Source organism: Centroberyx gerrardi, chromosome 6, assembly GCF_048128805.1.
Source record: "Centroberyx gerrardi isolate f3 chromosome 6, fCenGer3.hap1.cur.20231027, whole genome shotgun sequence".
NCBI lineage: Eukaryota > Metazoa > Chordata > Actinopteri > Beryciformes > Berycidae > Centroberyx > Centroberyx gerrardi.
The window spans coordinates 23,286,112-23,299,123 of NC_136002.1; the positions used below are offsets into that span (position 1 = coordinate 23,286,112).

A 13,012-nucleotide genomic window follows, 5' to 3' on the forward strand; every position below is an offset into this window, starting at 1 on the left:
GGGGGAGGGGGGGAATCAACAAAGGCTGGTGGATGATCATAAGCTGCTTATTGTGTGGGTACAGTGCAGCAGGATGACTCATTCATAGTCTCTGCGGTTTCAATTCACAAAGTACTGGCAGCTGTTTATAGAACAGTCAGTGGCCAAATCTGTCTTAGACAGCAAAGTGAAAGACAGTACTGGCAGATAATTAGAACATTTTGAGTCATTATCAGGAGGCAGGTCTCACCTTGCCAGTCTCGATAAGGCCGTAGAACTTGTCCACCTCCTGGTTGAAACCAGTCACTCTTATCTCTCCCTGCATTAAAAACACAGCCATTAGATCAACCAAAGCACAGGCAAACTTCCCAACAGAAAAGATTTTGTTAAGATAGCCCATTTACAATATTTGGAAAAATAACAGGACCATAAAACTCACACTCTCATCCACAATCTCCATGGAGAAGAGTTTGCCTTCACCACGAGAGTTGCTCCATGTGCGAATGCTGCTCTTGTTGGTGACACGGGCACGGACGGTCCACCTGTAGGGGGGAGATGAGTTTGATGGTGATTCATTCATGGTCAGAAATATACTGGTATCAAAGTGGATACTTGTGTAACATCATGATTTTTGCCATACTGTTAATATTTTGGATATAGCAAATTCTTAACTTCCCCTTCCAAAAATCCCCAAAAACCCTTGTAAAACACAACTACTTAAACAGGTATCGATTTACCTGCCAATCAAACTTTTCATCTGCAGAGAAAATCTTCAGCTCGTCTTTCTCACAATGATAATATTTTGGGCCAGTCCATTTGACTGACAGCTGTGACAGTCACACACTGCACAGATTAGAGTTTTTTTCTCTCTCCCTGTCACTCTCACCCTCCACTAAGTTCTTTGAAAATATATATATATATATATATATATATATACATATAAAAAACTAACTTTCCTTTCAAAAGTGTTCTTCAGGCTATCACTGGGTATGTCAAATCACTGTTTAAATACTGATGTGCAGCATAGTAAAAACAATAATGGTGACAGTGTCATAGTTGTATGGCTATGGCACTGTTGGAACAACTCATAGAGCAACATGTAGTAGACCTGCTATCAGGTAGCATCTGAAATGGTAAGGGTATTTAAACTAGGCCAATCAACCTTCATCCGAAAGGGAAAGAAAAAGAAACAAAGTGCATGGTGCTATTGGACATTGATAAATTGCTACAGCAGACTCCTTGCCTTCTTGAGCTAACTGCATCCAATTTGCATATTAACATGCTGTAAAAGTATTATTAGGTTAAAGGGCCTAAAAACAGATTCACCTTAGGTCTGTGAGCAGCTTTTTCTGTTTTGTTTTCCTTTTCACTACCAGAGGTGAAACTCTATTTCATTGCAATGTTTACCCTGTGTAGGCTGTGTATATGACAAATAAACAGACTTGAACTTGAACTATTGTATTATTCTTTAAGTCAAAGTGTGCGGTACAAACACAACATGTTACCTGAGGTAGCCTTCCAAGTCTGGTAAGAATTCTTGCCTCACATGGTCTGTAACTAATAGTTTTCATATGCAACACTTAACCTGGTTGTCTTGCACTGAGGCATTACAGATCTGAATAGACACAAGGATATTCATTGAGGGACTGATCTTCCTACTGTACCTTATGTTTAATTTCCATATTACAGAAACTCAATACAAATGCCTAAATTGTAGCATATTGATTTCACACATCGTTTACATTTTGCTGGTGCTTTGGAGTTATTTTTTTTAATTCTAAATGTATACTGTGATATGTTATTGTCCCAAATATGGAAAATATACTGTGATATGAATTGCAGACCATCTTGTCCACCTCTGGTGATCAAAAGACACTCACTTTGACTGGTAGGGGTTGAGGCTGGCAATGGGCACAACTTTAGAGGAACCCCCAGGAGTACTGGGCATAGCAGATGGAGCCTTCTTCCCAAAGTCTCTATTGAAACCTCTGTTCACTGGTGGAGGAATGAAGAGAGAAATCAATGATCCATGAAGAGCAGTGATGGAGAGGAGTCAAGTGAGAGGCACATGCATTATTCATCAGAGACGAATTACAAAAATCCAATTTCTTTGGATTGCAACTGCTTGATCACTGTAATTATCTCACTTCATGAGGGAAGTTTCATCACAGAAAAACCTAATGAGCCTAACTGGTATATTTACCAGTTGATTTGGAAAACTAGCAAAAGGAAAGTGAGTAGAAAGGAAACAAAAATCCTGTCAAACCAAGTTGTGGAGATGTGTGATCCGGCATTTCGGTGAGCGGAATGATTCACATTTCACAGAATCAGGGCAGAGTGTGAAATGCTGTAACAAACTGGAGCTGCTCTTCCCCCTGGAGAGCGGTGCTGCCTGACTTTGAGATTTTCCGTTTGAACAAGCGCTGCACATTTGATTTGTGTGCGTCTCACGCGGAGGATTAGAGTTCAAAGTGTCCACTTAAGTCCTCCCACTTTGCCAACCACTGCACTTCTGGTAATTAAGCCCCCAGATCAAGCAGCGCACACACAGAAATGAACAATGACTGTGCTGATGAGGAGGGTGCTCGCCACAACCTCAATTCCCACACGGCAGATTAGAGGGATGAATACCTGCTATGACACAGAGGACAGCAAAAGCCTTCTGACAGCCGGATTGCACATCTCTCCTGGTCCAACTTATTTGCTATGTTATGATCCATTGCTTATCTTTGTCATGAACTGCCAGTGTTTCAAAAATAAATCTGTTTGTTCATGGGATTAATATAAAAATCTCTACTGGTGTCAAATGTTAACTTAAAGTAATGGCTGTTCACCACATTGTTCTTAGGGTTTCTACCATACATGCACATCTGTCTCTAAATGGCATAAAACAAAGTCCTATGCATGCAGCTGGCTAACCAACAAAACAGGTTCATGGTTTATACAGTTTATGATATCAAATATATAAAAAAGGGAAGGCCAGCAGCATTGTGAGGGTCAACCCAGAGGAAAAAAGTTGTTGAGAAGGAGCTGAAAAGGCAAATGTTTCTGTCAAAATTACTTGTCTCTCATATCCTGCAAATCTCTGGGTCACCAAAAAGTATGTTAGCAATGGAGAAATGCTGCCATCTGGTGGTTAGCCTTGCACAAGCCTTGTGCATTGAATATTAACACTGGCAACACCAAATACATACTCATGCAAAAAATCTGAAATATTGAAAAAATGGCTTCAGAATCGTGCCCATTTTATTTCACTTTATAGAAGAAAAAAAACTGCATTTACCATCATTTCCATTTTGCGGCTGCAGGGGGCGGACTGGAGGGTTGGGGGCTGACTGAGGGCCTTTACTCTGACCTGCAGGCAAGATTTGACATTGGAATTAGCACTCTGCACCACTGTGGCACAGAAATGACAAAAAAAAACAAGGATAATGCAGGTTTGAAGATCAGTCTCACCTTATAAACAAACAAACTTACTGAGCACTGGTTCTAATTATGCATGCATTAAATAATTACATCTCATAGTATTATGAGATTGGTTCACTGTGTTTTGAAGCATCACCTTCAGTGTAAGGAGTGGGTTCTCCAATCCTCCCACCGACGTCTTCAGCAGGCTTGACAACGTCCATGTCCAGAATGACAACCACCCGTCTGTAACAAGACATGGCCATGAACAGCAGGAAAAAAAAAGAAAGAAGAGATGTGACGGGCATTTTAATTATGTCCTCCAGTGGGCATTTATGTGTAGCTGTCCCCAAGTGTTGCCAACACAATGTGTGTGCATGTTTATGATTATTTTCTGCTTTAGACAAAGAATCAAGTCCCGAAAAGTTGATTTTTACAGTCTTCCCCTGATCTTTTGACAGTTTAGATTGATGATGTCATCAACAGACAAATCCTGAAGTTGTTCCACTGACAATTAATGGGAGATCAACTTGGTAGACAAGGTGATGGCACCCAGGATGCTTTTTCAAGTATACAGGCACATTTTATGGGTAGCACTACTACATGAAATAAAGCTCATAGATGTAAAGCTCAAATATATTAAATGAATCCAAAAGAGTTACTCTCCAGTTATTTGACAATTGAGCAACTCCAGGTTTTGACTCCTGATTAAATCAAAGATTACAACTTTGGTTCTCTGGGTTTTAGCTTTGGAAGAGTTGCTTATGTTCACATATATCATCTGAACCATCCAAGATAGTAGGAAGAATGTGCATTCTTTTTTTAGGGTCAATTGATTGTGCCAGTCAGTCTAGAAAGATAAGAAATAAACAGAAACGCTCCATACCGTCCATCCTTCAGTACATTGGTCACATTCTTCTTAAGCTGACAGATGCAGTTTGGGGCCAGTTTGTCATCCTCAGCCATGGGGTTCAGCTGGGTGGAGAGCATGAAGGCTGCAAAGAGGTAGAAATGTGACAAGGGAGTTGAGAGTCATGCAGCTCCAGTTCATTCAACAAGGGGGCTCTTGAGGATACCCCCTCTTCCAGCCACCCATAGTCTTTATGTCCCTTATTCACTGTCCATGCTGCTGACAATTTAACCACATAAGCTTCTCCAAAAGCAAAGGGAAACCCTGCATATTAGTGAACACAATCAAACCACCAGCTACTTTTAGTAGTTATTTAAAAACAAACCAAAGACATTTTGTTTATGAGATAATATCTGTTAGGGAAATCCAAGATCCAACATTGCCCTAAATGATAATTTTGCTGTCTGAGTGTTGAAGCTAATCTTGGTTCATAAACAATAATAAAATCAAATGCAGATGTTAACCACAGCAGAAAATTGTAATCTTGGCTTATAGTTTATCTCACTGTTGTCATGCAACAATCTGTTTTGGATATAAGGTTGTCTGCTAAGGATATAAGGTTGCTTTTCTATTCAAGTGATAGCAGTGGCCTAAAGGTTAGAGAGGCAAGCTTATGACTGAAGAAATGCTAGTTTGAATCCCCAGACTGCATTGGAGAATCTGGGTAAGTAAGGTGAAAGGAGTTGCTAACAGTGGCCATTAGTAGAAGAGTGGCATAGTTGTACTGGGCAACTCCCATGTGTTAATGTATGTAATTATATTAATCTGAAGAAGGGTGTTGCCGTAAAGTGTCTGTGTACTCTGCAAAACTTGCCCTGGGTAAATAAAAGTTAATAAAAACATATATATAAAATATATACTTACAGGACATAGTGTGTAGCCCATCGCTCATCATTAGCCGGAAGCGGGCTGGACCGTTTCCCCCATCAATCTTGCGAATGTTCTGAGATACAAAAGATACACAAGTCCAACAGCAGCTCAATAAAATCAAAGCATAAAAGTTTGTCTCACTAAAATACACTGTATGTTTACTTGATCATGCCGACATGACAGCATTCATTTTATTGAGTATATGTAACAAACCATTTAAGTATGTTTCCTAAATAAAATAAAAATGATCAGGCACATGCAAAGTCATTCCCTCCCTTGTGTCCTTGTCTACTGTCTTTTGTAAATGAATCTCTGCACAGCTCCTTTTAAAACACCACTCTATTTTATAACAAGCCCATTAATCTAACTCATACTGTAAGCTACATCATATATCAGAGTAGGACTGTCATGACTCTACAAAACTAAGGACAACTGATCAATTCATATGCTTATCTTAGATAAAACGATAGTAGTAGTTTGGGCGCCTGTAAACTTTTCCTAAACATATTGCATCCCTCGATATTCACAGAGGATTGAAACCTCAAACTCCTCCGGACCAAATCAGATAAGTGAAACAAAACTATGGACTAACTGATAGTCAACCCCGAAATATTGATTAAAAGTGACTGTAGCAACATTGGGCAGATATATCAGGCAGATGTTGGCTTGTTATTAAATATCAGATATCGGCCAGTCAGTGTTGTCCACTATGGATATGATGGAGGTTCCTCCCCGACTACAGCTAGATACAAAACATTAATTCATTGAATTGTTCAATTACGTTTTTTGTAAATGAACTCTTCATTTAAAAAGGTCTAATGTTTCCGAGAGTTTCCCCTGCCATTGAATAGGTGTGGTGGGTCACCCTGCCTTACGGAGCTGAGAAGCTTAAGAATGTAATTAGTCTGGGTATGAATGAAGAGTTTTATGTCCCATTGTGGTCTTAATGCTGTTTCAGAGGCTTTTCCACACTGACAGCAATACAGTTCTGTGGCAATCACTAAATGCTCCTAGCGTTTTGGCATGAAAAAAGTCAAATTTGATGATTTTGAACATCGGCACAAAATACTTGCTATCAGACTCTTCAGTCTAAAAATATAATAATCAATATTGGCCTTATCGGTTGAACCACATTGTGGATAGGGCCTTTGGCTAGGTTCGATGTTTTATTATGCAGCATTATTTCTTACCCAGCATTTTATTATGTAAATCTGTCTTCCTTAACAATCATTGTTTGCTGAATGCAAAGCTTCCTAAAGCTAGTCTAAGTAGATGTGACTGATCAAATCTGTGAGAAGACAAAGATGCAGCTCATGGAAGAGGATTTCTGTATGTGGGATGGTCTGTATGTGCTGGTATAATTTTGTTTTACCACTTTACAAACCTGGGATATATCTTAGCATAGTCATAGGCCTACCCTGTATTACCAGCGTCGCTGTTACAGGTTATGAAAGTAAAAAAGCATTAGCACCATATACTCACCACCAACTGAAGCACTGGGTCACTGACGCTATTACCATTTGATAGAGCCTGTAAACAAAAAAGTCGAGTTATGTCATTTGTGTCAAGTACAGCATTTGGCACAAGGTTTTAAAAAAAAAAAATGACACAATATTTTATCTGGCAACAATGCAGTTAGCTACTCCATTACAGAGACAAATTCTCTACAAGTTTCCATTGTGGCTGACAAAGTAAAAACTAAGATACGTTAGCAAGTTACGTTAGAAAGCCATTTTGCTTCAGCTATGGAAGATGGTATTCAAAAAACAAAAACAAAATAGCCGTTAGTTCGCTAGCAAACCATAACTGCTACCCCAGCTGAACAAAGACCACAGTTTGATCTGTCACAGCACCATGTCATGGTTAACCTTCAATATTTTCCTACTATAAACTCATGTTGTAGATGATAAAATATGATGCAAAGCCGATTCTTACCTCTATCGCTCCTTCTGAAAGTTTCGTCATGTCTGCGCAGAGTTTGTTCAACTGTAAAGAGAACAATTTAGTGTGATATTAGACAGCCAACTGTATGTATGTACCGCTGACAGCAATCCCTGAATTGTGTCTGTGGCGCCAATTGCTCGCACGAACGCGCCAATGTTCATAATGTACTACTCCAGTTTCCGTTTCCGTTCACAGATCTGACATCAGTTTGAAGCCCACCATCACAGCTGGGGAAACACCGTAAAACTGACCCGAGACCAGCCGTATTTATCAGCGCCATACGTAACGTGACGCATCACGCTGATCCGATGTGTACGACACGTAGGACAGTGCGTTCAAGACCTACTTGTGGAAAGTGGGAAATTTCAGGTACCACCTTTTAGACAAAAACAAAACTTTTGTAGGCCATGTTGTTGAACAACGTGATTGCTATATTATATTGAAGTGAATATTGTGTTCCTCATGCTAATTTACTTTAAAGGATCACGTTAGAAATACGTCTCTGACTTTAATGGGTCATCTTTGACAATGTGTTACAGGCATTTACATTTGACGAAGTAAACTAAACTTAATTTACTTAGTAATTGTTTACAGCTGATAATCATTGAAAACAAATATCTACAAAAAGAAATGTGACAGCAAACCCTATTCCCCTTTTACAATGCAGTCAAACATTATGGCAACACTAAATGAGAAGTAGACTACTATCATCCTGCTGTATTCCTCTTTTTTATTATTTGTTTTATTTTTATTTATTTTTTTGTAAAAGTGTGCTTTAGGATAGGCCTACCTATGTTCTACCACCCATTTGACCAAAGCCAGATTAACGGACGATTTTTGGCTCAGCCTCTCATGATTATGCCAAATACGATGGGTGCATTCCAGCACTGTTTCCATCACCTACCAGGATGCATCTAGGAGTAGACTAAAGGAGAAGGGTGCTGGGGTAGAAACTTTTTTTTTTTTTTTACAGTCTATGGGTAGGACCTCCCAATAGTGGTTAGCTACTTGCTAAAGTGATTGGTAGAGTAGACAGTATTTCAACCACAACTTGCTAGCATTTGGCTGCTGGCTAATGTAATGAGTGTTAAATTTCCACCCCGACTGGGACATGCCCTATAGTCCTCACCTTGGGTTGGAAACTTCCCTGTTCCCAGTTGTCCTGAACGCATCGACATGCATAGAGCAGCCTATTTGATTCAAGATGTGATACAGGAAAACACATAAACTTGATGTCTTTCATAATTGAATTGTATCACCTGAATTTATTATCCTGTTACATAACATCATTAAAAAATGCAACAAAATACACATTGATGCACTATAGAGTGCCATGAAATTATACCGAGCTGTTCCTTTCTTTGGTTTGGCCATACATTTTGAAAACTTGCAAGTTTGTAGTGTTATCAAATAATTCTAATTTTATTGTTGTAAAAATACATTTTACAGTGGCTATAGACCATTTCTAATATTTAACTGCAGCAAAAACATTTTCTAAGGAATACATGAATTTTACAGGGGATTCTGGGCTCCTCATTGTGTTTACTTTATAATGAAACGGGGGGGGGGGGGGGGGGGGATTGCATCTGTTTTGACACACATTGTGATCCAGCTAACTGTATACTGTACGATAAATCTGTACAGTCATGAAGCCATCTGAGTTCCTTGTCTGGGTTTCCTTGGGACAGCTGTGTAGGTAATAGTTCCTACTTAGGTGGGCCACCAAAGGAGCCTACGTAATTCTTGTCGATTGGGAATCCCACTTTATCTTTGCTTCCTGGATCTCCTCTCTGCAAGATAGGTGCTCCCGGATTAGGGTTGTTGATGACACCCATGAAGATTGGTACTTGGGTCATATCATCCATAAGGGCAAGAAGGAAGGGTTGGTTGAGATAGAAAACGGGGGTGGACGCCCGTGAGATAACCACAGTGGTCGCTGCAGCAGCCTCTGCACCCTCCTCGTTTATCTCCATGCTGGACTTATGCATCACACTGGAAACCAACAGGGGGCCGTCTGCTATCCCAGCCAGGTTGGGATGAGTAAACATCTCTCCTAGGCCTAACAGAATAGAAAGGACGGGTTGAAGTCAAGGGATTAAGTCAGTTTTACCTTGGTTCAATAGCATACATGAATAACTTCATCATGTAATTTGACATCTGTTGTAAAAATCTATTTTTGCAGCTGTCATTTTCCTCATATTTTCACCAGGTTTAACAGTATTTTCAACAAGTTTAGTGACGATAGACAGTAGAGCGGTCTTACCCAATTTGGTAAAAACGTCCTGTAGCTCTTGAGAATACTCCAGTTTGAATTTGGGGACTTTAACCTGTACGGCCCTTTCTTTGGGCAGACGCTCATAAAGGTCTGAGATATTCAGCTTTGCAGCAAGTGATGACACATTCACCTTTCCAGACATGGGCATGACAACTAGCAAACTCATGGACTTCTGGAATGGGAAGCTCGCTACCTGCACAGGCAGAAGAAATGGAGTTGTGAAAGAAAAGAAGTAGTGCAAGTCATTTTCATTATTATGGATAACAGAGGAGGAAAATATTCATTCAGACAAGGGAGGCTGATAAGAGAGAGATATGTGTTAGGGACAATGATGAGGCTACGAAGAAAAGACAGAACGATGACTTTACCTGAGCTTCCAGTTCATTATCAATAAATAAACTCAAGGGATGTTTGGCATCTTCCATAATTTCAGCGTCAACCATGTGCTTGTCATCAATGTAGAACACACCTCTAGAGGTGAAGCGTGGGTCAAATCGAGCTTTCCATTCTCCTGTTGGAAACAAGGACAAGGGATGTCAGTTTTATCTCAGGAGTCAGTGAGAATCAGCAGCACAATACAAATATATACTATATAGGTTATCAATGCTAAATAAAAAACTACCAGCAACACAGCAGGAAATAACCAGCTATCATTTTTCTTCTTTGTAAATTAACATTTCTTAACAAACATAATCCTATGCACCACTTAAAAAGATGCTGTGTGTTTTGTGATGATATTTCAGCTCTTATTTACCTTTAAAATGGACAGCATTAATGAGCATGAGGAGCAGATTGGGTGGTAAAGAAGACAGGAAGTCAGTCATTTTTCCATTAGTTGCCTTCTCTACCCAATCGTTTATCTGTTGCAGGCTTTCCAAGGCCACTGGCTCTGAGTCATACAACTGCTGGGATTCATGGACAAAGTCTTCCTTTGGCTCAAACCCTAGAACACACATCAAAGACTCTCTCAGACTATATTTTTCTTAAACTTGCTCTGTAGAGCAGCACTTTTCACTCACCCACTCGCTTTCTTTTTTTTTTAGCAACATTAGGTAATAGGTAATGTAATGTAACTATAAGAAACTGCAACAAGAAAAACATCAAAAGGTATAACTATAAGAAACTGCAACAAGACAATCAGAAAATGGTGCTATGTAGAATAATGTAGTATCATTTTAGCATAATTCCAGACACGTTGTTTCATTAAGGCCTTGGCTTTGAATTAACTCCCCAGACATAACGCCTTGTTCATGGAGGCAGTAACCTTGGCTCAGGAAGATGCGTGTGGCAATCTGCATGTCATTGTTTCTGAGCTGCACCAAAACATTATGCAGGGACTGGTGGTAGCAAGGCAACGTGTTTGTATGGAGATGATGCATCAGAAGCTCCTCTGTCTCATTTGCTGCCCCTGAAATGAAGAGAAGTGAAACAAACAGTTGAGACAATTTACAGAGCAACATGCAAACCTTTATATATACACTGTAAACTAGGACAACCAGTTGCTCGCACACATTTATCAAATGTGGTACAAAACACAAAGTACAATTTGGCATGTAAAAGCAGCAAAGTGAGGTCCATACCCAGAGCCAGCTGGGAGAGCGCTAATGATATGCTGAGAGGAGATATGATCACATTGGGCTGCTCTGCCGTTGTCTCCAGGTTCTGCAGGAGCTGCATGCCCAGTTTCTGGATGGCAGCGGCTATGGCCTCCCTGGACTGCGGGCTTCGGCCGACGGACAGACAATCCCCATCTTGCTCTTCCTCTGATGAGCCCCCGTTGGGCCCAGTGGTCATGGTTGTTGCGATTGGGGGATCTTGTGTGGTACTTACATCTATTGGTTCAGGTGTACTTTGGTTTATGTTCTGAGGGCAAGAATATGAGAAAATGTTGAGTAAAAGGGCTTATGAACCGCATGTTCTGACCGGACGGTCAGAACACTGCTGTCACAAAACAAGGACAGTGAGGAAAAACATTCAAACTCTCCTGCTTTGCCTCTAACCTCAATGGGGTGGCTGGGCATCAAAGGAATAAGAGGCACCAACGGGATTGCCTCATCATCTGCCACCTCGGCACTCTGCTAACAAGAAACACAGTATAAAATATGACATTTCCGTTACACAATCAGCATAAATTATAATATAGTGTAATAATGGTTTATGATTAATTTCAGTGATTTACAGTGACTCCTCTGCAGAGACAGATCAACAGGAGTGTCAGACGAAGGTCCATGTCCTTACAGTGTAGCTGGAACAGAGAGAAATTATGTTGGGCCTCATGCAGCAACATTCTCTTAAATTTCTCTTATATTTTCTCTTAATTTTCTGTTAAGAGAAAAAATAAGAGAAGTCAACTCCAGATGCACCAAACGTTCTTAACCATCCAAATCTGCTCTTACCCAGGTGTGCTGAATGATGAATCCCACTTGATCATAAATTGGAGGCGCGTGGCCGATTGTTTGTTATTAGCATAGGTAACGCCCCCTAAACACCAAATAAGGGCAGGTGTTGTGCCGTGTGCAAATACTCTGGCACATGGGCAAGAATTGGAGACACTCTAGTCAATCTGAAACGGCTCAGCAGCCATTCATCCGTCTCATCAAATAGATCTGTGCGTTCTCTGCGTAAGGCCTGGATGGCCAAAGCATCTAAGAGCAATATGTAAGCCATTCAGAAGCTGAACGCACGCAATATCATCCAAGGGTTTTTATAGTCTTAATTGGGATCAGTGGACCAATAGTATTTCTTTAGCCCACGAATTTAATAATCAATCATTATAATTACTAATTAGCTACTAATTATAATAATTACTATTATTAATTCAACATAATCTAAATTTGATTGTATGATATTCATGCGTTTTTTTATGTTACTCAAATTTAAAACTTATGTTTCCTTGCATTGGACAAACAATTTGTGGACTGTGAAAACGAGATGTCTTTTTTTTTATCTTGGTAAGAGTGCTCTCGACCACTCGTAAAATTTTCTCTTACCTAAGAGAAGAGCAAACATAAGAAAACACTGGTGAATCCCAGAAATCAATGGGTACTAACATAATAAGAACAAATCGTGGATACGAACAAAAATAAGAGAACATTTGTTCGTATATCGCTTCCTGCATGAGGCCCAATGTGTGGCACACTCACTTCTATGTAATAATAAACATAACTTGTTCAAATCTTGTTGAAACCCCTCTAGCATTGTTAAATAAACCAATATCGCTCTGTAGAGTTCAATACTCCCAGTCATGGTTACATCCCAACATAAAAAAAACATAAAATCACATCATAAAACAAAAAACATTCTCACCTTAGATTCGTATCTTTGTTTGCTGTATTGGCTGCAGGTCTCAAATAGCTTCCCTCTGCTTAGTGTCTCTCTCTTTGAAAGGAACCAGAATTATCTGGCAGTACACCTGAAACATGGGAGCCACAGAAAAGATGTACCTTCCTTCAGGACTACTCCAGTGAAACTGCAAAGCGTGTGCACTCAGTTTGGACCACAGCCCAATATTCAAATATATATATTTTAAATAATTTGTATAGGCTACACAGACGTGTTTGACAAAGCATACACAAAAACACTCTGGTCTTGGCAGTGATTCTATTTGAATATCAGTGCATTATGGCAAT

The 13,012-nt window shown here is 39.8% G+C and overlaps 2 protein-coding genes across 2 annotated transcripts in view; both read right to left on the minus strand.

The window, feature by feature from the left end:
* rpa1 (replication protein A1) overlaps positions 1-7,227 on the minus strand; it is a 37,905-nt gene extending 30,678 nt beyond the window's left edge. The window contains exons 1-9 of the mRNA XM_071914617.2: positions 7,100-7,227; positions 6,647-6,694; positions 5,159-5,237; positions 4,271-4,379; positions 3,542-3,630; positions 3,263-3,334; positions 1,860-1,974; positions 419-521; positions 230-298 (exon numbers count right to left, since the gene is read on the minus strand). Of these exons, the coding sequence (XP_071770718.1) occupies positions 230-298; positions 419-521; positions 1,860-1,974; positions 3,263-3,334; positions 3,542-3,630; positions 4,271-4,379; positions 5,159-5,237; positions 6,647-6,694; positions 7,100-7,129 (714 nt within the window). The 5' untranslated portion in view covers positions 7,130-7,227. The remainder of the gene's footprint in view (positions 1-229; positions 299-418; positions 522-1,859; positions 1,975-3,262; positions 3,335-3,541; positions 3,631-4,270; positions 4,380-5,158; positions 5,238-6,646; positions 6,695-7,099) is intronic.
* Positions 7,228-8,814: 1,587 nt separating this feature from the next.
* serpinf2b (serpin peptidase inhibitor, clade F (alpha-2 antiplasmin, pigment epithelium derived factor), member 2b) lies at positions 8,815-11,613 on the minus strand. The gene is made up of 8 exons (XM_071914660.2): positions 11,563-11,613; positions 11,384-11,458; positions 10,964-11,246; positions 10,648-10,791; positions 10,138-10,326; positions 9,752-9,894; positions 9,372-9,576; positions 8,815-9,167 (listed from the first exon to the last, which is right to left on the minus strand). Exons 1-8 carry the CDS (start codon positions 11,611-11,613, stop codon positions 8,815-8,817), a joined length of 1,443 nt encoding a protein of 480 aa, XP_071770761.2.
* Positions 11,614-13,012: the final 1,399 nt, after the last annotated feature.